Genomic DNA, 25396 nt, shown 5'->3' on the forward strand with positions numbered 1-25396 from the left:
CATAAGGGCAGGGGCCAACATTTCAGCTATAAGAAGTGAGAGCAAAGAAAAACAAGTGGGAAAAAATGAATAAAACTTTAAGGGAAACTGCTACTCCCCAGGCAGAAGCCACAACACAATTAGATCAACCCTTCCCTAACTGAGCACAATAAAGCCTTTCAGAGGAGATTCAGTCTCTACAAACAGCCTATTCCTCAGACCAGTTCTCTAAATTCAATTACTTCCAACTGTTAAAAATTGCTGAAGTTTCTTTACTATAGATGTCCACAGAAATGTTCATAGACCTGTACAATGTCCTAAATAGCTAGATTTGTTAATGGTACTTGAAATAAGTAGCACTTGATAAGTTCCCCTGTCAACAGATAGAACATAAGAAAATACATGCAAGAAAAGATCTACTCATAGCCCTCACCTCTAAATTTCTGGACCCTTTTAATAAAATGCAGTTTTATCTATTAAAATATTGTGACCCTCGTAATGCTACAGAACACTGATACAAAATGTGAATAGTACAATATCCATTATATAATATATATTTATATTTTAATATATTACATTTATTTCTACATAGAGGGGCTATAAATACTGTATATGCCTTATATTCATGGTTCCCAGCATTTGACTTTATAGTAAGTACAAACAAACAAACAAAAAAAAACCAAAAACCATTATAAAAATACAAAAAAGAACTCGGTAGAAATAGCTTTACATTTTAAAACCTTGTAGCCTGCATTGTGTCCATCAATGGAGCTCTGTGACTACAAGAGCACAGGTCAGAAGTCGTCCAACCGTTAGTTACAATCTCACTCCTCGGAGAAGATCGGAGCTGCCATGAAACCAGTCACGGATTCCAAGACTACAGAAACCCCAGTCTCTGCTGGTTCAGACTTGGAATTTGTGAGTGAAAGATCCTGACCTACATCTGGGGAAGGGGGTGAGATGAGAAGGTAGGGTGCACTTAGGATGCCCCATCGGGACTACAGGACTGCCCAGGCCACCCTTGAAGGGGAGGCATGTCCCAGGCACCCACATCCCATCATTTGGCTCCCCCCCCGCTAACCAGGCAAGTCTTCCCTACGGAGACACAGCTCACGAGGTCTGGTACAGCAACATTTTTTCTCTGCCAAGGACAGAGACCATCACCCCCCCCTATATTTAGCCCTGCCTATGTTTAGCCTCAGGCCATCAGCGAGTGCCAGAGCCTTGAGCTGGAGGTTCCTTTTTTTGTTTGTGGAGGTGCAGGCAAGGGGTAACTCTGAGAAACAAGAAGCCAGTGCCGTGCTGTTTCCTTCCTGGAGTCCAGCCGGGAGAAAAAAAAAGAAAAAAAAAAAGAGCAGGGCTGTGCCTTTATTTCGTACAACTAGAAACAGTTAAGCTGAATGTCATGCCGCTGCCTGTGTTGGGCAGATACTCAGCATGTCACAAGGGTCCCAAAGGCCACAATGCTGCCTCTGTCATCGGGTCGGCACTGCACCCACTCACCCCAGCCAGGGCTGAATGTCCTCGCCCACCAGCGTCTCTGGAGGAAAGCACCCCACAGCCCGGCACTGTGCCTCTTTGCTGCAAGGTGCTCCCGTGTCTTCTTCACGAAAAAATAAACGTCTTTTCCTAGTCTCGTGGATGTGGTCTCTGTACACATCAAACCCAAATACCGCCAGCCCAGGCAAGGAAGGCACATCACAGGGGACCTGGAGCCACTGGCTTCGCCCTAGAGCGGCGGGGGTGGCAGCGACGCAGCGCCGTCATACGGCAGCCCTTGCGCGCGGGAGAGGGCAGGAGAAGCCTCCTGGGTGCACAAGAGTTCAGTCTCCTCGCTGGAGTAGATGGTGGTGTCCATGTCGTCCGAGTGGTACCCGGACTGGTACCCGCTCGTCTGGTTGGAGGCTTCGGACATGACGGACTCGTTGCTCTTGCTGGGCACCAGCGTGCTGCAAAGAAAGCGAAGAGGAGCAGCTCAGAGAGAGCCACAGAGACTCGTCTGCTGGTGGCAGCTGCTTTCCATCACAGCACCACCAAAAGCAAAACGGTGCATTTGACAAAACTGGCTTTAAGCCCTTTTAAACATATGTTTCATTATAAGGACAGGCTTTTTTATACGCCCTAACTTCACTAATGAAAAAATATTTAATTTTATAACAGTGCAGGGAGATAGATTGTGACTGCAAATGAAACAGAGAGAAAATTTTGAGATTCTTTGTACAATTAATCCAAGGTGTAATTGTAACTGCTCTATACCTTTGTTTGCACAAAATAATTCCTCTGAGAAGCTCTCAGAGAGTATACGTGAGGTTTCAGCTAGATGAATGCCACTGTGTTTCCTGTGAACTGCACAATTAAAGCCCTGTACAATGCTCTGAAAATACACCCAGGTACATCCTGAAAACTCAAGAGTCAGCTTTAGGAAAAAAAAGAGCTCTTTGTCATTCCAGTTGTGTGCACTGGCTCAGTTCTTTCAATGGGTGGTTGATGCTTTTGCAGCTGATAAATACAAGTCCCTTCTGCAGTGCTGCCTGATGCTTACAGCAGCTGTGTTACCTCCCCTCTCTTAGTACCAGATGCAGATGACCAGACATACAATGTGCAACTTTTCTTTGTGTTTTTAAACATATAGTAAGAAAAGCTTTTATGTTTCAAGAAAATTTACAAAGCTATCAGTGTTCTGAATTACTACAAGAAAAAGGTCATATTAAATCCTATTTGCAGCCTGAGCCTTACCTAAAGGGTATTTTCACTTCTTTGTCTCTCTCTTCCAGTGTCTTCAGCTCTTCAGATGCAAGAACCATCCCACTATCTGTTTGGTTTTCCTGTAAAGGTGTTAAAAATGCATTAAATGAAAAGGGTTAAAAAAGGAAAAAAAATACACTTATCAATAAAAGAGGAAGACAAAAAAAGCAGACAAACAGCAGAGAAACTCACCTCCTGAACAACTTTTACAGTGGTTACCAATGGGACATCTTCGAACGTTTTCACACTCACAGGTCGGCTTTTTCTTTTGCTACCTTGTCGGTACTGACTGAAAAGAAAACAAAAACAAAAACAAAAACTTTGTGTCCACTATCCACAACTTGGCTGCAAACAGCACTATGATATCAGAATCCTTTTATCGCTCTACAGAGAAAATAATCTTTTTGTCAAAACATATTATGCAAACCTCAAAATATCCATTTATTGAAAAGGATGAGCCGCCTAGAAAGTGGCAAGTTTCTGACCTTCTGCTCCTGACAACCTTGATCTCTGAGCAAATTCTAAAAAACAGCTTTGAGAAAACAGCTCCTTTCCTCAATTATGCTGGAGGCCTTCACTTCCTGCAAGCTTTGCTCAGAAGTATAATAAACAGAGGAGCCCGGAGCAAAGGCATGTGTCTCTTTCTTTGGGCTGAACTTCAGAGACCCCTGGCTGGACCTAGGACAACAACAGCAGACTCTGCAGACTGCCGCCCTTAAGCCATGGGGATCACAACAGGCAGCACTACATCCCTCATGAAGGCTCTTCTCCAAAAGAAGCCCTCTGGTCAGGATGACATCCATGAAAAAAACAACTCCAAAAAAAACAACAACTGGAATTTCATGAAGGTACTAATACAGCAAACACAACAGCTACCCCCCAGCTTTCTCTCTTGGTGCATATGGAATGAAATGGATGTTGTCTCAGTTAAACAGGGCTAATTTATGTTCCTGACAGCTAATGAAGAAAAAGCCATGCTGGGCATTGTAGAGTTGGAAGAGAAGCCCACATACACCTGTGCAAAGCTGGAGGCAATTGAGGGCATCATTCATCCCCTTTCTCAGCTTTGAGCCTGGTTGTGCCAAGTCCTGCCAACCTCCTGTTGATTTTAATTTGTCTCATAAATCTAAATAATTTTTAATATTCTCTGTGTTTTCCCTGTGCTTGCTTCTCCTCCTCCAGCTTTGATTTAAAGACTGTAGTCATCAGCCTCTCCTCATAGCTACTGCGTTTGTGGAGAGCAAGATACAGACTTTTGTGTCTTAAAAATTTATATTTTGGAGTGCCCCACTACTAAAACATGAGGCTGAGAGTTCATCTCTAGGACTGAAGCGTTCAGCTGAAGTGTGAAATGCCCTGTGCCTACCTAGTCTTTTCTAGAACCACATAGGGGATTCACCTCTTCTACGATACCCCACAGCATCTATCACTATAGGTCCACCACAGATACCCCAGCAGCACAACAGAAGCAAGCAGTGGACAGAACCCAGTGACAATTTACCTCACATTCCCCTTGGCTATCAATTCATGACCTGTGTACCAACATTTCACGTTAGGAGGGGAAATGCCAGCGAGGCTACTTATCGACAGATTCATTACCATTAGTTTTTTTAGGGAGCTGCAATATAAGAGTGTGAGCACACATGAATTGGATCAGTACAACTTTGTATTTGTTCTGTTTCTTAAAAACTAACAATACGCTTGTGGTTTTTTTGAATGAGAACACCAAATCTTGAAAGGATAATGAAAAAAAAATCTAAAGGTCATCACTAGCATTTGGGAAGGTAAGAAAGCTGTTTTTGCCTACAGAAACTTTATTCTTATCCCTATGGAGGAGGTTAAATATGGACCAGAGCAGCTGAAGTCTCTTCCTTTCATTTTCCCTGCCCCCAGCATGAACAAAAACTGCCCAGAGGCCCCAGTAGGATGTCCACCATATAAAATACCTAATTCCTGCTGTGTTGTCATAATGGAATTTAGGATCACAGACTTCCTCTTCCTCCCTACAGGAAGCAGGTGAAGTTGGGAGAGAGAGACCCGAATCCTCTTCCATATTCAGCGATACTGACAAAGGAAGGACAACGTAGTCTTTACCATCCTGTAGAATGCAGTGAAAAAAAATACAAAAATGAAATAGGCTATAGAGATATACAGTTACGCACACATACATGGAGAATGTATCAGTCCAGCAGAGATACCTGGTCTGTTTTCTTAAATTACAAGCATTATATCAGCTTTGCAGGAGCAGCTACATTAAAAAAAGGAAACTTAAATAACCCCTGGCGAGTAGTTTAAGATTAAAAAATGGGAATTTTATATGACATACATTTATATGCCGTAATAAAATGTGTAAGCAGAGTCTTTTCTTGATGTCTTTGAAATAAAAAAAAATGTCATTTTTAGTAATTTTTGAATCCCGATAATGCAAAGTACATGAATCTGAGGAAAAAAAATAGACCTAAACTGAAGATGAGATTGAATTGGATTACAGGATATGAATCATAAAGACTAAGTTACATGTAAGAGGTAAATGAAAAAAAGGATGAAATGGAGATAGCAAAAAAGTAACTTTTATATAAATACTTCAGAATCTCACTTGATGTGAATAACAAGGATGATATTTTTAAAACTTTTCTCCACTTATTTAAATTTCTGCTCTTAGGCATAAAAATTGGATTATGCATCCTTCAGTACTGTGTATCTATTTGTAGTGCCATAAGAAATCCTTTAGTAGATTCCAACTCTTCTCTATTTTTTTTTTCATCTTTCTCTTTTGGGTTATGATATGACACACACATAATTAGCTATTAGTTACCAGACAGTAAATAATTTTTGTCTTTTGTAGTCACAGTACACTATAGTTCATGACAGGAGTCTAAATCGTTAGTAATCCAACTATACCAGGTTATGGGCAGATATGCATTAAAAAAAAAAAGACTCTGTACATAAGGAACATAAGTCTGTGGACTCTCTCTCCTTGGATATCTTCAGAAGCTGCCTGGACATAGTCCTGTGCAGCCAGCTCTGGATGCCCCTGCTTGAGCAGGGTCATTCTTCTCTACCAGTTGTCCCAACTGCTTGTTGGGAGCAGTGGAAGAAGGAAAGGCTCTCCCATGGCTCCAGCAGTCAGTACTTATCCATGGTATTTCACGGTGGCTGGTGAGACAGATGAGGTTCAGTTAGTAGTTTTAGTAATCAGAGAATATATTTCATGTACCTGACGGACGTTGGCTTGCAGTAAATTCCCCAGGTGCTCCACGAGCTCTGAAAAAGTTGGTCTCTGCTTAGGATCTCCATGCCAGCAATCCAGCATTGTCTGGTACCTGGAAGGACAAGCCCATTAAAATACCAGCGTAAAGAACACAGAACCTATTGCTTGCTCAAGCACCTGTTGTTATTGTGGGGTAACTGTCAGCTGAAAGAATGTTTTCTTACATTTCTGGTGTTGTGTAGTCTGGTGCTCTCATTCTTGTTCCTTCTTTCAGTCTTCTGCAAAATTCCTCATCAATTTTCACTCCAGGGTATGGTGACGCGCCTAAAATGAGAGCAATGTTAATTTGAATGCATTAGACTCTTTAAATTCTGGAATTAATTTTCAAACATATAATCCACTACGGCCTGAGTTAATAAGGTAGTTCAGCATATTTGGATGTGCAAACAATTTATATTTATGATGGCAACAGCAACTGATTGACTAAATGAGGCACATAATCACATACTGAAATTGTATGAAGATGCATTTAAGTCCATGTTCCCACATTTGCATTTTTAAGGAAATTTGAGGGTTTCATATTGATGGAGAAAATAAACAGGCAATCTATGAGAAGTAAAAAAAATGCTGAAGAGAATCCAAGAACACTCTGACTGTTTTCTTCAACAGGCTCTGTTGTTTAAATTTTAAGAAGGTCAATAAAATTAAAGTGACTCACCTAATGAAAATATTTCCCACAGCAGAACTCCGAAGGACCACACATCACTCTGAATGGTATATACTCTATCAAAAATAGTTTCTGGTGCCATCCATTTTAGGGGTAGTCTGGCCTGAAAGCATTTTCATTAAAAAAATAAATAAATATCATGGCTCAGTAAAACACTGAGTTTCCACAAAGCCATTTAAGGTGAAAAACAGTATCTCTCTCAAATAGAGAATCTGAAACTTACATCTCCTTTCCTCACGTAATCCGGGTCTTTGTAGATATCTCGAGCCAAGCCAAAATCACAGATTTTGACCACGTTATTGTCTGACAAGAGGATATTACGAGCAGCCAGGTCCCTGTGGATGCACTGCAAAGAGAAGTAAACAACTTTATATGCTGCCTGTTGTCACAGCTCCGACCGCAGGGCTGATCTCTTTCACATATGTGCTCTCCTACCCTCAAAGGCCAGATAATTCTTTAAACCTTTCAAGAAAATGAAACCTCAGCATCCACAGTTACTGATTTTAAGTGCTTTTTTGATGGTCACAACTGATTTGGCTCAGGAATACTTGTGTTCCCAAATACAAACATGCATCTGTTTATCCACTATGCAGAAAGGGCCTTTGAAGTTAGCTAATTATTTATCCTAAGAAGCTGACACAAAACAGGTTCAGAACTGATTACCTTTAGATTTACTAAGGTTCACTAAAATCTGTATACTCCACTCTTGCTCTGAAAAACATACCAGACTGAAACGCCAATTTGATTCCAATACAAACTAATCCCGACTAGAGAGAGAAAAGTCCATGACTTTACCTATGCAGAATGACAGTTTAGCCAACAACCAAAGACTTCAAAACTCAAGTTTCAACAGCTCGAAGTAAAAAATCTAGGCTCTGAAAGTAGCTGCAGATTTGCTTCTAGTATGGATTAGAAATACAGACCGAGGAAAGACCTACTTTTACATATACACACCAACCAGGATGCATAAAAGCGGACACATTTTTTAGAAAAAGTTCTGATACCTGCCTTGCAGACCTAGCCTGCACTCTAGAGCAGTGTTATATTCTCCACTTCTATTTCCTTTTCCCATTTCTGAGTAATCTTGTTTCTATACCACTGCGGGGAATTCCTCATTCTCGCTGGCATTTACATCCTTTTAAACATGTACTATACATCCTTCTAAACATGTACTATATATATTTAGGATCAAACAACGGAGATGCACTTATAGAAGGTTAAAATGCAGGTGAGGTGCTATTAACAACCAGGACATTAATTGTTTGCTAAGACACTCTTTGAAGAAACAACATCCACAAAGTTTGGTAGATGATCATTGTCTCTCCTCACACAAGTTACAGGCAACTTCCTCAGAGCAAGCTCTTCTCTCTAGTGTAGCTCCGTTTACCAGGGATTTGTCCTTAATTCGTCATCCTCATACATCAGCTCCCCTCCTCCAACTACTTAATCATTATTCTATGAAGCGGTGACCCATAAACCTTATACAGATCACTAACATTTGTGTCAATAAACGCACGGGCTGTTTCGCTCTGTAATATTTATGATTCGGATATGTCTCAGGGCAAAAAAGAAAATGTTGCGGATGACTGCTAGTCCAAAGATGAACACGCTGTTTCCTTCCACAGACCTACAGCACTATTTCCTACAGTCAAATAAATAACATGCCACTCTTCCTGAGAAGTTCCTTACTTTGCGTGAAGCCAAGAACTCCATTCCTCTCGCCACCTGGAAGCTATAACAGATGAGGTCCTCCATGGTCAAAGGGTTCTTGCAAAGGTCTTCAGGACCAGCTGCAAAGAATCAGGCAACAGTCAGGCATGTCCTTTGTCACTGATTTTACCCATAACTGCTTCTTAGGTAAATGTCCATCTTAACCTCATGTCACAGTGAGCTGGAAGAGCAAAACAAGCCCTTTTTTTTGGCTGTATAATTGCACTAGCAATCCATTTTGCACCAAACTAGACCTGTGCAAAATACACTTTGAGATGATGGGTTTTACTCCAGGCTTCCTCACTGACTTGCAGAGTTCCCACCGGTGGAAAGATTTGTGAAACAATCCCAAAAGAAAAACAGCCAAAATCACAGCTCATGAGTTCCTAGGACAGGAAAGGCTTGCTGTGGTTTCAGCAGATGACTTTGGAAGCAGATTAGAAGGAGGTCACACCTAGTCCTTATGGGGGAAAAATATGCCATGGGGAGAAAATCTTGAGTTTGGCAAAAAGCCCTGCTAATTTTGGGTAGAAAAAGCCTAAGTTCATCTTCTAGTGACCTTGAGGAATAATGTACTCAAGTATCCAACAGATACCTCAGCATTTAGTTCCTACTGAATTATATGTCTCAAGTTCTGTGCACTGCTCTTGATTTTAAGAAATCTGCCACAAACTACAACTCTTCTGGCGCAAACCCTCATCTCGAGGCCTGCTTTAGGCCTACACACTTCAACAACATCCCAGGCTCAGAGGGTCAGAGGTTACACTGAAGAGGTCTGAAAAGGACCAAAATGGTGTAGAAATACCTCATAAAGCACATGCCTGATGTTACCTGTTAGATTCATTAATACACTGATAATTTTCTTTGCATTGCGTGATTCTCAGTATTAGTTGAGACAAAGGCAGCTGAGCTATGGCCTCCCTCTTGACCAGTCTGATCCCACCACTTGCTGAAATAAGTGCTCTCTGAAACACTTTGGCAACAGTGAGCACTTTGCACTGTGGCTGCCAAAGGAGGACATGGCAAATACATCAGTGAAACCTCTGCAAAGGATATGTATATCCAGGGGAGGCTTTGAATAAGAGGATAATTCAGGTTTCCTGTTCCTGACGGACCACCTGCACAGAAGGAAGGCAATCCAGCTTCTCTGTGAATAAGCAGTGAAGCAGCTGGTGTTTCACGATATTTAACTTCTGGGTAAACACTGAGGAAATTAGTTTAGCATTCTGGCACACCCTCTCTATGCTACCTTTGGAAATTGTGCTCCTTGATTTTTTTTGAAGACCTTGGGATGTTAAATAGATGGTTCTCCAAAAGGCAGTGCACTAAAACTGAACCCTTCTAGCCCGGATGTTATCTGGGATTGGGTGAGGAGTTTGGGATGCTGAACTACAGTGATCCATAGCTCAGCAACTTTGGTCATCCAGGAAATACTCTGCACACAGTTTGAGGAAGATTTGGAAATCACTCTGTCCCCCATGCCCCCATCAGCCTCCACCAATGACAGCCACTCCAAAACCAGGAGAAGACATATCCTACCATCCTCCTCTTCCACGTCACTGAGGGACCGCTCCTCCACAAACCCAGAACTTGCTGAGCTCTGGCTGCTTGTGATGCTGTCTAAGCGTTGCTTTAGGTCCGTGGAGATGTCCCCAACGTAGTTCTCCTTCCCCTGCCGAAACCTGGCACTTTTAGTCTAGCAAAGGGAGGGGAGGTGGGAGAAATCAGAAACAGAAAGCGTGTCAGAAGCCTCTCCAGGAGGGGCAATGATGTTCCCCATGGTCCGCATCATGGGCACCACCTCACAGCACCATGACAGCCTGCTCCCGCAGCCTCCCAGCCACCCTCTACTGCCATCTATTCATGCTTCAGAAGAAATCAACACTGACAAGTGTCAGGCTTCTGGCTTTCTCAGCCTCGCACCAAGTCCCTGGTCCCTACCACCTGCAAAGCACGCATGGATGCTACCGAATCCCCTTTCATGCAGTCAAGCCTCTCCGTACTGCTATTGCTGTCCTGGATGACCAAAGGCTGTTCCACTAAGCCTCTACACCTTAGCCAAAACCCTAGCAGCGCTCAAAATCTGATTTATTTCCTTCTTCCCCAGAGCCATCAAATGCCCCTGGAGAGGATCCCAGCCCTTCAGACTTCCTCTACCACATTTTCATTTAATCCTTCTTCAGTTTAGTTACTTTGCTCCTGTGGCAACACTGTTTTTTTTCCATTGCTGATTCCCATCTCCAACGCTTGTATAAGCAAGGGTCAGCACCCTCATGAAACCCTGCCTCTTTCCTCAAGGCCTCTCAGATAGCTGTTTATCCTTTTTACCTCACAAAAGGATGCAGCGAGTTGCCTTTGCCAATATAAAATAGTAAACAATGACTCCAAGGATGAAGAAAAATAACCCCCTGGAGAACTGACAAACAGCTTAAAGAAGCTCTGATCTAAATACGGCAGCTGCAGGGAGGCTGAAGGACAGGTCTACCAATGCTGCAGAACACAGCTTAGAGGCTTTCTCTTGGCTGTGGGTAGAAAGGGGTAGGGCCCCAAGCATGCTGCTCAGTACTGGGTACCCACAGCCATGCCCTTCGGTCAGCATCTGATCCTCAGATGGATCCTGCAGCCCTATGCAGAAATCAGACCCTCTCGCAGAGGTGTTCAGAAATGGGCTTGGAAATGCCAACCTCCATCCTCCCCCTCCTTTCAAACCAGCATGCAAACACAATGTTGTGACAAGAGCCCTCCTTCATAAAGGACTTGGGAGGTGAAAACTTAATGAAAACTCTTGGGATACATCAATTATACAAAATAATTAACAGCGCAAAATATGGGTAGCCTGGTTCAGCAACGAGCCAAGGGCAAAGTGGAAAGGATAATCATGTGATAAAAGATATCTATGGGTATCTGTTGGACATAAACACAAAGCAGGGAGCGCAGTTATTTAAGGTGGTCTGGAGCTTAACTAAGAAAGGAAAAAATTCAGGCAGATAATCAGAAAAAACTTCCTGACAGATACGGCCAAGTGTAGAATAATCTGCCAAGGGAAATAGTGGAAGCCCAGTTCCTTTGCACATTTTAAGCTAACAATAACAAAATAACTACATTTCAGGGGCCAGGGGAAAGACTAGATGACCTCTGATGTCTTTGTCATCTCTCATTCCCATGAGAAGCACTGGACAGCCAGCGTCCCCAAGAACTGCCACTACACAAGAAACAGAAGAAGTGTGTGTGGAAAAATACACCATATCAACCGTTATACTGTTAGTCTTGACTCCTGTACCTTGTATGGGACAAATTCACTCCTCTTGCTCCGTAGGTAGGCTGACAGATTTCCAAATTTGCAATATTCCACAATCACCATGAGTGGGCCTGCATAACACACGAAGCACTTACTTAGAAAGATCATTTATACCTCACCTTATCTTGTGGCATGATCTGTGGTTAGAAAAACATGCATTCCAAAAATCATCCTACTACTTCTTCAGAGATTTAAGATATACTGGTAATAAAAAATATTGATTCCTCTTCTGTTGGAAAAGATAGGAAAAGAAAGCACATGCTTTTCAAAATCATAGACCTAATGTCATATGTGAAAATGTTATTTGTGTGTTTCTAACTAAAGTGCCAATAATTGCCTATGCTAAGTGACTTTGTAAGGATGTAACATGCAACTTAATGAACTTTAGTACAATTAACCACTCATCTGCAATACAGTACACACACATCCATGCATTTTTGTCTAGGCAGCTTAAGTCCTAACAACTCAAATCAGGAATCTCAGCTTCAAACATCGATGCCTTAACGTACAATCAAAATGTGGTATTTCGTGCTCAAATTGCTTCATATAGGCATATATTACAATGATAAATTTCCGTCCTAGGTTCCAGATATTGGCCATGTCTATTTTATTATTGAATAAACAAAGAAAGAAATATTTATGGATTATGTTTCATTCAACTCCTGCACTTCTGTCATGGAACTTTACTAATTAAATTCTGATCCCACAGTAAGCCAACAAGTCAGTTTCCCTGAAAAATTATTACTGAGTTACTTTACACTGAATTTCTTCCAAATTAGCGTTCAGTGCTGGATTTGTTAAATGAAACATCTGTCCCGAATTATAAAGTCAAAAAGGTTCATCCACCCAGAGCTGGACTCCAAATTGCAATCTCCCCTCCTACACACACACAGAGGCACCCACACCCCATGCAAAGTCAAAGAGGGAAGTTGCGCTGTAGCTGGTGACAAGAATAAGACCAACTTGTGACATCCCCTACTAGACTCAGACCCAAAGACCGTTACATGTGGGGTGTCTACTAGAGAAGTGAATTTGAGGTACTGATAAGCAAAGTGACAGAACAAGGGTGTTCAAGGGTTTACAATGGTGAATAAAGGGTGGAGCTGGATGTAGTACACAGGGCTTCTGAGCTCTTATCCTACCTCTGGACCTGCTCACTGTTATCAGTTACCAACACTCAGTTTCGAAACTCAACTTTCTAGGCATCAGAAATGGCAGAAATGGGGTTTTCATTAGTACCTTCCCACCTGCTGAAAAGTTACTCACCTCCTGGCTTTGTGCAGGCTCCAAGTAAATTGACAACATTGAGATGATGGCCAATATGAATGAGGATCTTCAGCTCTGACATCAGCGCTCTGTGCTCACTGTGGGTTGCACCCTCTGCAGAGATAAAACAACACAGGTCAGGAGCATCACAGATAGAAAGCTTTTCCCCTCTCCTATCTTCTCTTCCATTATTTTTCTAGCTCATCTAGTGAGAAGTCTTTTTGATTGGTAGCCCACATCAGCTATGCTGCAGGACACCAATGAAAGCCAGACGTGTATTACAAGGGTGGTTTTGCTCTGTTTTTAAACAAAGTTTGCCAAGGGCAGCACATCAGAACAGGGACACAAGCAATCTTTTTTCCTACAGACCTTTTGATCAGCTTGTACTCTGCCATTTGACCCTCCAAGCCAGCCCACTCTGACAACAAGAAGCATTGTCTCATAGCCTCTGCTGGGGTCCACAATAGGGTCCAATGGGTTCATAGACTTGGGGAGATAGGGTCAGGGTCAAATGTGACTGACCCTGTAGCTTCACCAAAATCTTTGGAGATGTGGCTGGTGTCTCCATCCTCCAGGGACAGAAGGGTAGGAGGAAAGAACTGAAGCAGTGAGGAGTGAGGTGTGGAAGAGGGAGCTCTCCACAGGCTGCCTGAGCACCGGCAAGCTGGAGGGACAAGATTTTTTAATTTTTATTGTCATAACTGCACACCCATCCCATTGCTATGAGTCTGCAATGAGTCTTGGCAGTATACAACAACCAGTGTTATGAACAGTTCCTGTGCTGTGCGACTGCTCACACTGTACTGTCAGAAATCCCCCAGCTTTTGCCACCCAACTTTTCACCAATGGGGTACAGCCCCTGGCCACAGGGAGCCCTATTTTGCTGTCCCACCTAAGTCTTCTTTGTAGGTTTCTGAGAACCACTGCTTTGAACTCTCCTTGGCAAATATGAGGCAGTATAATGTGATTTTAAGTGAGGAGAAAGCTGCTCAAAACTACTACTTATTTTGGAGCATGTCTAAGACCCATTGTTTCAGCCCTACAGAGAGTTATCTTACCAGGTTGCATCCAGCAAATATGGACATGTGCAAACTGCTTGCAAGTGCAAGTTTATCTTCTGAACATGGGTAAATCTATAAAGCAACGGCTACAAAACCACAGTGGCATTACTGCAATTATTGATAAGGTAAAGGTATGTACCTTTACACCAACTGTTAAGCTAAATTCTTATGTGTTGTTGGTACAAATGTTTTGATTGTCTTTTGTTCGTTTTTCTATTTACTGGTTGTGGGATTGGCAATATCCATATATTGAGCATTCAAGGTGAAGTTTTAACCATCTTTTTTTACCTTTAAGCATTTTGACCGCCACAGTTCTGCAGGTAGCGGTTTTGTCAATCCCAAAGGCATCAGCTTCTATGACCTGGCCAAAAGCTCCACGCCCGAGAGGTTTACCTTGAAGTGAGAAGATGAACAGACTCTGATTTATTTGCCTGGCACAGTGATCAAAAGATGCAGACTAAACAGCAACTGTAAACTGAATTTATATATCAGAAATTAACAGAGAGTTAATCATGGGGAAAGGCTGCATTATATCCTACATGACCCCAAAGCCCATCTAAGAGGTCCTGCATCAGAGCAGCCCCAGCACCAAGAAACACCTCCTGGTGCAGAGCAGGCTTTAGAATCATTAAATGGCTCATGCAGGGAAGACGCACCTAGCTTCAGCCGGTCTCTGGGAAACTCCCACTTGCTGGCATCATACGGGAGCCGTTCGCAGTGCTCGTCTATGGGGACTTCATCGGGATCCATGATGATTGACAAGTAGCCAGTCTTCATGTCCCCTCCATTGGCCTGGAAAATGGCATTAGTTGTAGTTGCACAGTTTTCTTGCTGGAGATGTGCAAAATGACAGTTTCTCACTTTGTAGTGTTCTATTGTTTCCCAGAAATCCCTGGCTACCATTCCCCTACGCGATGTCATTGTGAGTGTGATCATCGTTAATTACTTGCACTTTTTTTTTTAATAAACAAAAACAGTTGAAACATTTTTTTTTTCTCTTGTGGAGGCCTGTTCAATTAAAAACAAATTTCTGTGCCCACAGTTCCAGGCAAGAATGTTATGGCATGCAGAGAAAAAATGTGTCTGTTGATTTAAGAACAATGGAAAGAAACAACACAAAAGGACTCAAGTCAGCCTTCATTTGTCATGCAAGACCAGTGCTGATAGGACAGTACGAGAATTTTTTCATTACCCGCTTAACGGTCCGGAGGATGATTACAAGAAGCAACCAGAAGAACATGGCAATCACTGCAGTGCCAACAAGGATAATGAGCTCCAGATTTGTTTTCTCTTCAGCGCCTGGGAAGAAATAAATTAATATCTGAGTGATAGTTGGAAGCTATTGGTTTTGTTCATTCATTATATCACAGAATGGAGGTCCTTGTTCTGAAGGTTTGTTTTAAAAGTGCAACATAGGGCAAGGAAACAAAAGCAAAACAAAAAAAGAAGCTTGTTTTTTATGTTGGAATATGCTTACTTCTTTGTGGTTTTACATGCCACACAATTTCTTAGCACCAGTTTTGTTCCATGGACAGTATCTGGACCTTTGGCAGCCAATAAAAAGTAAAATCTCTCATTTTACGAATAAATCATTGTTTCAGAATACCAAAAATGAAAGATTCTTTCTCCAGAACTAGAAAAAAATATGTAGGAAATAAAGTGCTGGGAATGAGCCAAAGAACAATCTCTTTCTTGTCTCTTTACATGCTTCAGCTGAGGCATGAAAAAACATGGTTTTACAACAACACATGAAAATAAGGACTTATAACAACACTAATAATGTGCAGGAGCAGCTCTCTTCCTCGGCTCCCATTCCCCACAACATATTCCTGTATTTTCGCCCCTTGCACCACACAGATTTTCCTGCACACCCCATTGCATGACCCCAATGAGCTGCACTGTACATTTCTTGAAGAGAAACAGTATGTCATACACAGATTTCCAACTTTACAGACCGGTAGATCATTCCTAACCAAATTTACCACCTCAGCTGAAAGCTAGATTAATGTCATCTGCAGATAAGTTCCACCCCACATATACGCTGTTGCCCAACATCTTAATATCCTAACAGGAGCTATGAGAATATCAGGATACTGATTTAATTACCTTAATATAATAGAATGAACTATCATCCTGACTTATAAGACAGAGACCTGTGAAGGATTCAGTGACTAGTTTTTGTAAACACGCTTGTATAAAAGAAAAGGAGCTTTTAGTTCAGGGTTTCTCATTGCAAAGTCCTAGCTCTTGGTGGCAAGTTCCTCACAGTTCCAGTTACTCAGACTGCAGACTATCTTCTTGTTAGGGTTTTTCGTTTGCTATTGAGGACTGCATTTTATCGTGCCATAGTCAGATTGGAACAAATGAGAGATGGGTCTCACAAACATGTTTAGAGCTTGGTGGACAAAGCCTGGAGTTCCCTTATCCCAAACCACTACATGTTCCTATCATTGAAATTGAATGGCGGTCACAACAGAGTGCACAAAGTCTTCACTCTGTTCTTCTTATTTTGGTGATCCCAGCAACTGCATTCACAACCTGGAAATAAGCTGACACTAACCTTCCACTGCAAAAAATGCCACTGCTTTTGTGCATCCAAGGACATTGCAGGCAAGACAGGTGTATAGACCTCTATCTTCTTTCCTCACTCTACGTATAGTTAATGTTTTGTTTCCATCTTTCAAAACGATACCTAGGAGAAAAAAAAATCATTATTCTTAGTTCTGCTATTTTTATGCCAGTTCATATGAAAAATTAAAAATGAAACTTTTTGAGATGAAAATCAAAAGTGAGCCCTATGAAAGGAAGTCCTTAAGTGGTAGAAAATTCATAACACAATATCGATCCCTCACCTGAATCTTCAACAAGTGTTTCATTATTTTTAAACCACATGATGTTTGGAGGAGGAATGCCATTCGCTGTGCATGACACTTCTATGGTTTCACCAATGTTTGTTGTTTGATTTTCCAGATTTCCTACAAGTGTGGGTGCCATGGGCTCTGTTGGTATGAAAACAAGGTAAAACCACTGATGATTAAAGAAAGCATCTGTTTTTGCAGTAATAGCACTTGAAGATGCACTACTCATTTGGCCCAGTAATGAAGTCTCGAATTATTAAAAACAATATCTGCAGCTTGCATGTTGAGATCATGGTTAATCTTCCACATGACATGAGAAAATCATAATAGCCAAGAAAATTTTAACAGCGTTGATGTAATCTGAATTAGACCATTTAATTTGTAACTTCTCAGGCTGCTGAGGGAAGAGGGAATAGGTGAGAAATTGCTTCCCTCCCACTTCTATTTACAGGTTCATTATGAGAAGTCTGATAGCGGCTGTCCATCAGACATTCATTCAGGACAACCCATGAAGATGTGCAGGTATTTTAATGAATCAGCACCACAGCTGCCTAACAAGCCTAGACATCTAGGCTCTCAAACAAAGTCATCATTATTTGTGTGAAAAGCTAATTGATTACCAGCTTGTATTGCTTGCACTTGAATTACTTCCAACTCACGATTCAATGGCACAATGCAGTAGCACTAATGCCGTAAATATACACATGCATTTACAGCTGGAGGGAAAAAAAAAGTGTTTTGAAAAGTAAAACTGAGAAGTTATTGAGCTAAATACATGCCGTTATTTGTGCAAAAAGCCAAACTCATCTCCTAGCACAGCACAGCAGCATGGTCAATGCTTCCGCACTGGTGCAGATGGAACAGTAAGTCCCTGCTGTCTGGCCATACCCAGACCAGCATTCAGCAAACATTATCATGCTCAGCTAACATCCCCTTTGTTTACAAGTGGTCTAAATCTATTTAACAAATTGAGCACACCATCAGACAGTACATGCAAGGCAGGAAGATGCCAAAATCTGACACTACTGCAGCTGTTTGCTTACGCAGCCACCCATTTCAGGTCATGGTAAGAGATCAATACCTTGAACAGTGAGGTGCTTCACCAGGCAGTGCTGCGTTTTGGCCTTTTTGTCCTGAGCGATGCACACATAGTCCCCTCCATCCTGGAGGGAGATGTTACGGAGGATGAGCTCTAAGGTGACATTTTCACCATTGGTGTTTGAAACGGTCGCATTCAGCTTCTGAAGGGCATCGAGGTTCTTGCAGACAGGCATGGGCAGCCCACCAAAGGGTGTCTGCGAAGCATGAGCACTGAGTTTGTACCACGATAGTTTCTCGAAGGTGAATTTATCTGCTGTGCACTGTAAAGACATGTTATCCTTCTCTGTCAGTTGACCCCGAGGCTGGAGATTAATTTCAAGACCCCCTGCAAGTTTAAAAACAAAATAAATTCCTATTAGGTTGTATATTTTGTTGCCAACATTAACTTGACAAAGCCACTTTACAAACATAGCCTTATCCTCATCTTGTCTAGTTTTAAATGAGGAAACAAAACATTGGCAAATCAATTAATCACTTACGCAAAGAGTACAATCTCATTCAAAGTAGTACATTTATATGGATCAAAGAAAGGCCTGTATAATGAATATAGTTCTTCCTACAGAAATTTCTGGCAACCAATTCTTAGTATTACCATATAGTTTCTTTTTTGCCGTGGATTAAAATAATATTTCAAGTGACTACAGGGACTGATTTTCAAGAAGACAGAAGCTCTTTGCCACCAGTTATGAAAATGCTACTCTTAGCTTTCATACTGCATCTACAATCATTTTGTCAAACTACCATAATTTCTCGCTAGCTCTTTTAAATGACTGCAAAAGGCCGACAGCAATCACTCTCAGAATATTAATGCCCATTTTGCACCAGTTTCATGGGACTGCCACTCCACTGATGCCAGCAGAACCAGTCCCTTGGCTGAAGTTAGTTGGTGACTTTAAAGACTGCCTTAGGAAAACCTTCAGTAAGCCTAAAGGATTAAAGGATTTTGTAGAGGACAGGAATCAGACAACAGTGTCGAAGCACCTCTAAATAGTGAAGCAGACAAAATAACACTAATTTAGCATGACTTCTCTAAAAGGTATACTTACTGGTCACATGAAAGGAGATAACTCTCTCGCTTGACCCAGCTCTGTTTGTAGCCATGCATCTATACAAAGCAGATACGTTTGCTGCTTGAATCACAAGGGTGCTCACAGTCTGCAAAAGAACAATCAAGTAGTTTCATACCACATCAGTGCTGAAGTACCTATGCGAGCCTGACCACCACAGCAGGTCAGCAAAGTGCTCTGCAAGTATCTGCACAACTGAAAATCCCTCCACAGCACAAATCCAAAGCACAGTGGGTACACAGTCCTTTCGTGACATTCACGTTTTTTCTCTTAGGTGTGTAACAATCAGACAAAATAAAACAACAAAAAGCAGGCTCTGGTGTATGTGTCAATAAATACTACACCTACAACTTTTTCTGCTCTTCAGTTTCCCCAGCTTCTCCTTACTAAACTCAACTAACTTCAAGCCCCGAAGACATAAGCACTGAAATGTAAGCAAGCTAAGTTCCTCACTGAAGAGTTGCTTTGGGTAGATGTCTAAGGGGCTAAGTGTCCATCTCTGCCTATTAGCTTCTGCAGGAGCTTACAAGACCGAGTGAGAGCAGATCCACAGGTTTCTTAGGCAAATACTCTTGACTCTCTTGATATACTACTGGCATGTGGACTGCTGAACAGGACTAAACATTCCCAACCAACAGAAAAGAAAATGTGCTCACCTTTGTTTTCCCAGCAATAGTAACGACTCGGTGTTTGATCTCAACCTGATTCCCTCCCTTTCTCTCCGAGATCACTTTCCACTTTCTGCATGCATATGGATTGGCTCCCGAGCGAACTTTTCTGAGAGATAAGAAGAGACATATCAGCCCATATTATTGCCTTTTGGAGAATATTAGTCCTTCAAGAGAGCTGTTTAGTGTTCTCTTTATAATATGCAGATATTGATCTGTAAATCAGATGACCACAGCCTTCCTTCTGGGAAGAAAAAGTAAGGTTTTTGAAACATTTCTATTAAATTGCACCCTATAACCTTCTGAGACCTTTGTGCTCTGTAAAATAAGAAACCTCCAAGCTGAAAGGTGAATTTCCTAATTAATCTGCCTGTGTCAGCTCAATCAGGATGCTTGGAGGGAAGCAGCTATTCTGGGAACAAACCTCCATTCAAAAATGGATGATTCAAGTTAATTTAGTTCAAAGGAAGACAGAGAGACATAGAAATCACTGAACTCCCTACAAGAATTTATTGAGGACAGTAGCCATTGTGTAGGAAACAACCAGGCACCAAAGGAAGAAACTAGTGGAAATCATTTTGAAAACAACAACAGGAAAGAAGAATGCTTTTTTTTTTCTTGCCTGTTTTTTTTTTAAAAAGGAAATCTGGGCTTATGGCAGGCCCAGATAAGGGAAGCTGCGTGAATCTCAGTCAGGCACTCTCTCTGTCATTCCCCAACATCAATCAGAGCGCTTCCTCTGAGAGACACTTTCACACAGATAAAGAGCACCGTCACACTCAGCACTTGAGCGTAAGGAAAAAAAAAAAAAAAAAAAAGAACAACAAAACACAAAGATCTGCAATTAGCATAAACAGCAAATTTCCTGTGTTTGGGATTGAGTTTTAGGCCTGCAGCCCAATGGGGGATCTGACAGAGGGGCACACAGATAGCTGTGCTCGAAACCCAGCACGAGCCAAGGTGCCCTTCAAGAAGGCTTGAAGGCAACAAGCACGGGCTGCCAGCTCCTCACCGTGGGTGGCCCTTGTCTCTCTGACTCCCTGCCTATGACTACCTCATCAGAGCCTGGCTGCCTATCAAGCACAACAATCTTCTTCATTGGTCACGGGGCTAATTTTGGCCATGTTCTACCTCATGATGTCACTTGGAGCCTACAGTCGCCATCAGCAAAAGTTCAGCCTTGACTCAAACGGGAGCAAAACCAAACCCTGGGGTTGAACCCTTTAGCGTCCACCGCTCTCCACCCAGCCATATATCATCATGGTGACCTCCCAGCCCTGCCATTGTCACTTACTGGGGGCTAAAAGTGCATTCCTCCTCCAGCTGCCAGTACCACAGGACAACGGCGGGTGGTGGGACAGCGTAGACAGTGCAGGTGAGCACCTGCGTCGAGCCGTACTTGTAGGAGTCAACGGGGGCCATCAGAGCGTTCTCACCGATCTGGGGGGGCACTGGAGGATAGAACAGGCTATTACACCCCCTGAGGCTCCCCAACAGCACAGTGTACATGTGCCCTGTGTCGCTTCATCCCTGGAGAAGCTGGGGACATTTGAGTGCAATGCAAAGTACCTCCAAGGGACAAGAATATATTGGGAAGAGGTGAACCTGCCCAACACCTTCAGGATCAGGACCTCAAGATGCAATGCTTAATATCTCCAGCAAAATCTCCCTTCATTACCCCCAGGTTTAAAATGTAGCTCTTGAGGTCCCGTCACCATCCCTAGCCATTTAATGTATGTTATGCCCCAGCATTTACCCTCACTGCCCTTTCCAAGACCTACTGTTTTCAAAGCACAGGAGATAGGCTGCTTCCTGGGAAGCTGGGAGGAAGAGGAGGAGGAGGAGGATGAGGGCTGTGTGGGGCAGGACAGAAGATGCGGGACAGCCAGCACGGGGCAGGAAGGATGGGCGAGGCAGACCAGGGCCAGGATGGAGCAGGGTGGGGGAGGACTCCAGCAGCACGGCCGGCACCGGAGAGCAAGGAGGGCAGGAAAGGAACAGGACACAGAGGCAAAGAAATAACATACAGAAAACAAACAAAAAAAAAACCACAGACCAAGCACCATCACAACAACAACAGGGGCCTGCAGTCTCTCCTGTGGTACATCCTGGAGCAAGGAGCCAAGAGAGGCGGGCCAGCTCTACATCCCCAGGGCTGGGGTATAAGTGCTCTCCTCCAAGCCCCCAGCCCATCCATATCTTCATAGCTCTGACGTGAAATCAAATCCTAAGAATGGCAATACACGGCATCTACATGCGGAGGAGAGTTGCCCTTGCACGTCACTTACCATTCACAAGCAGGGTGAACGTATGCCTCTTCTGCATTTTGTTAGTAGGGTTTGTAAGGACAACAGTATAATTCCCAGCATCCTTCTCAGTTGCTTCAGTGATTACTAATGTGTAGCCAAGCTTAACCGTATGATTTGCATTGATGGCTTTTCCATTTTTGTACCTACAGAAAAAAAACAAACAACGCTCTGAATACTTTATTGATATACCTCGACGAAGAATAGCTCAGTTTTTCAAACACATTGTGTCCCAATTCTTACCATTTTGCCTCTGGTGGAGGATATCCTTTAAACTTCACAGGAATTTTGACTGTATCGCCTAACCTCGTCTCAACCACATTCTCCATTTTCTCCAGATGAATAAAAGGACTTTCTGCAAAAAATAAATGCAATGGTCTTTCTACGGGGACAAAAGCATTAGTGGTCTCCATTTGGCTTAGCATCTAACTGCAGATGACCAACAGAGGACAGTGACAGGATGGCACTGGTAAAGCACAGTCAGTTCCAACCTGGGCTCTGGAGAGCCTGACCCACCATGAAAACCCAGTCCTTTCCCTCACACAGAAAAACCAAGCAGTTCCCTGCCAGGGAGCTTGGGAAAGCAGAGACCAGCCTCAGCTCTCAAGGCAGCACGCTGTCAGTCAGACCTGGTGCTCTCCTGAGCCACGATGACTTTATGGCCAAAGAAGGAATCCTGAGGACCGCTCAGCTGCAGAGCATCCCCTTTCCATCCTTTCCAATACTTCTATTTTCATATATCATAAAACTGGCTTGACTGACTCATTCCAGGAAAAAAAAAAAAAAGTATTCAAAACTACAATATCATAGTTATATATTTGAGATGAGGCTGAACATATGTACTCAAACCTCAGCAGTCACAGAACACTTTGAAATGATTTACCCTGCTTGTTTTAAATTTGCATGCAGGCTAAGACAGCAACTAGCCTTTTGGCTAAGATTTAGGATGGTATTGATGTGATATCTGGTACACTTATTATAGGAAATGATCTAGTTTTGGCTCCTGAAGAGAAATAGAAAGAACCCAGGAAAAAAATGAGTGTATCTTGAACACTGTTCTACATAATAATTTTGAATGTTAGAATACACATACACACACACATATGTATGTATACATATATCTATATATATGTATATAATTTTCTAGCTTCTGAAATTAGACCAGAGGAAAACAGCATCCTTAAAAATATAAAACCCTTTGTCTGACTCAGTGATAAAAAACAGGCCGTTCTCATGCTGACAATTTTTTTCTAGAAGAAAACCAGTGGAGCCACTGGGGCTGTGCCCAAGGCAGGCTTGAGAAAAGGCTGTAGGATGTGGCCTCGTACTTATCTCTGCAGTTAGTCAAAGTTGTTTCCTTTGCATCATTTCCGTATGACCAGAACTTGATTTAACTCAGCTACTCATAACGTAAAAGCCAAAAGTTTTATTTGCCTAGCTTCATTCATGCTGACCCAGACCCTTGCCCTGCAAGGCCACCAGGACCTCACTTATGTTCACCTGGTGTGAGAACAGGCACCCCTTACACAACATCATCTTTGCTAATTCAGCCCTCCTCAAGATCATCACAGAAGAGGACAGGAGGTTTACTTCAGTTAATTTTACTGCCCATTTTCCCATAGGATTTTACGTCTTTCAGTAACTTTTCTTTAAAAAGTTATCATTAGATAAGCTTGTAGTATAAAAATAACCCTACTCAAGAACAGACTAGTGGGTGCAAGAGAGGTACTATAGCTGAATTTTGGTTCATTTCTGTCATTTGATTCATCACTGAAATGCCTCCTGCATCCCAGTTATCCATCCAAAACCTGTGACAACCAACAGAACTGAAGTGGAAGGTGCCATACCATGGATAATGAAGTAGCTGCTGTTCTTCATGTTCATACGGCCACTGGATGCTGCACAGGTGTATCGACCTTTGTCACTTAAGTTCACACTGTCGATGGTCAGAGTGCTTACAAACTTCTTTATTTCTCCTGCAGTGGTTTTTAAATCTCTTATGGTTGCACGTTTTTCCTGTAATAGAAAAGAGACAGGTGTTGGGGAGTTTTACTGTTATTCTTCCTGCCATCCTTTGAACACCTGTATATAGCAGCAATTTCTGAGTGTATTATCAGCTGCCTTGTCAGCATTACAAAGAGGGGAGCAACACTGTAACTAAACCAAATTGTGCTGTGATGTTGGCATCTTTCAGTTACTATGGTTTTACCTTGATAGAAGGGTAGTCCCATTTAAAGTCAATCCCCACATTCAGCTCCGTCCTTACGGTACAGTTGAGAACCAATTTTTCTCCTACTGCCAGCTCCACCTGGTAGTGTGGGTTCATCGTCAGGTCGTAAATCCGGTATCCTGGAGGAAGAAAAAGGCACACACAAAATATTGAGGTACTGCACCCAGCACTGACTTTCCCAAGTGAATTCACTGAAACTCCCACTAACACCACAGCTCTGAAGAGGCACTGTGACACCGTAGCACAGCATGATGACTGGCGTGCGAAGGAGCCTGGAAGGAAGGGCAAGCCTCTCCCAAACATTTCCCACATGTGACGTGAGAGCCACGTCAGACAGTGTCACGACAGGACATACACAGGAGAAATTCAACAAGTACGTGCCATGTCCTAACAACACGGGGACAAACCCAGCTCCCCATCATGGCACTGCAGCTCAGGAGCTGGCATTTCTGGGTTTTGATGAACCACTGACAAAATATACCAGTAAAGCATAAATTCCCTTCAGGGTGAAGACACAGGTCTGAAGGGAGACAAGACAACCTAATTCCTAGTGTGACCTTCAGGTCCCCCATTCCTTTAGTATGCTCTCACAGCAATTCCTTTCCATCTGCTGCTGATGGATGCCTGCCTCTAGCTCCCTTCGATAATGACTTGGATCCTGAACAAGCAAATAAAGTAGGGAAGGGAGTGATTTTAGAAAAAAAGGCTTGCATTGTTGGGAAAAAAAAATTCCTGTCAACTTATGTTAAACTAAAAATAGAAGCACTTGTCCCAGTGATGAACTAGAAAGAACACAATACATTGCATTTAACAGAAAAGTAATATATATCACAACATACATCTTGCATTAGCTGCATTGTCAGTATTGAATAACCTACAGTCCAACCAAATGTAATTGGTTCAGCATGCTGTAGCAAGGAAAATAACATTGGTTATAGAGAAAAAAACATTGGCTTACCTACAACCGCAACTATGTATATGACAGACTGGTAGCTTTCATTATCTATTTTGGCTTCACAGAAGACCATGCCTGCGTAGTTGATTAGATGACTGGGTATAGTGAAGCCTTTTTTATTATCCCACGAAATTGATTTACCATCAGGAACAAATATCTTTTCTGGATATTTCTGTTTGAAATAGTGATAAAATACACAGTCAGATTTCAAAAT

The 25396-nt window shown here is 42.4% G+C and overlaps 1 protein-coding gene across 1 annotated transcript in view; it reads right to left on the reverse strand.

Annotated features, from left to right (window-relative positions):
• Window positions 1-517: 517 nt before the first annotated feature.
• KDR (kinase insert domain receptor) overlaps window positions 518-25396 on the reverse strand; it is a 28042-nt gene continuing 3163 nt past the window's right edge. Inside the window, exons 5-30 of the mRNA XM_048049964.2 lie at window positions 25186-25354; window positions 24207-24346; window positions 23845-24013; window positions 22241-22352; window positions 21980-22143; window positions 20986-21142; window positions 19680-19800; window positions 19003-19111; window positions 17937-18281; window positions 16850-16996; window positions 16558-16689; window positions 15190-15296; window positions 14654-14789; window positions 14286-14390; window positions 12937-13050; window positions 11653-11741; window positions 9912-10068; window positions 8352-8452; window positions 6886-7008; window positions 6654-6765; window positions 6160-6259; window positions 5942-6047; window positions 4671-4822; window positions 2917-3013; window positions 2716-2804; window positions 518-1928 (exon numbers count right to left, since the gene is read on the reverse strand). Of these exons, the coding sequence (XP_047905921.1) occupies window positions 1709-1928; window positions 2716-2804; window positions 2917-3013; window positions 4671-4822; window positions 5942-6047; window positions 6160-6259; window positions 6654-6765; window positions 6886-7008; window positions 8352-8452; window positions 9912-10068; window positions 11653-11741; window positions 12937-13050; window positions 14286-14390; window positions 14654-14789; window positions 15190-15296; window positions 16558-16689; window positions 16850-16996; window positions 17937-18281; window positions 19003-19111; window positions 19680-19800; window positions 20986-21142; window positions 21980-22143; window positions 22241-22352; window positions 23845-24013; window positions 24207-24346; window positions 25186-25354 (3573 nt within the window). The 3' untranslated portion in view covers window positions 518-1708. The remainder of the gene's footprint in view (window positions 1929-2715; window positions 2805-2916; window positions 3014-4670; window positions 4823-5941; window positions 6048-6159; window positions 6260-6653; window positions 6766-6885; window positions 7009-8351; window positions 8453-9911; window positions 10069-11652; window positions 11742-12936; window positions 13051-14285; window positions 14391-14653; window positions 14790-15189; window positions 15297-16557; window positions 16690-16849; window positions 16997-17936; window positions 18282-19002; window positions 19112-19679; window positions 19801-20985; window positions 21143-21979; window positions 22144-22240; window positions 22353-23844; window positions 24014-24206; window positions 24347-25185; window positions 25355-25396) is intronic.

Source organism: Anser cygnoides, chromosome 4 (assembly GCF_040182565.1).
Source record: "Anser cygnoides isolate HZ-2024a breed goose chromosome 4, Taihu_goose_T2T_genome, whole genome shotgun sequence".
NCBI classification, from domain to species: Eukaryota; Metazoa; Chordata; class Aves; order Anseriformes; family Anatidae; genus Anser; species Anser cygnoides.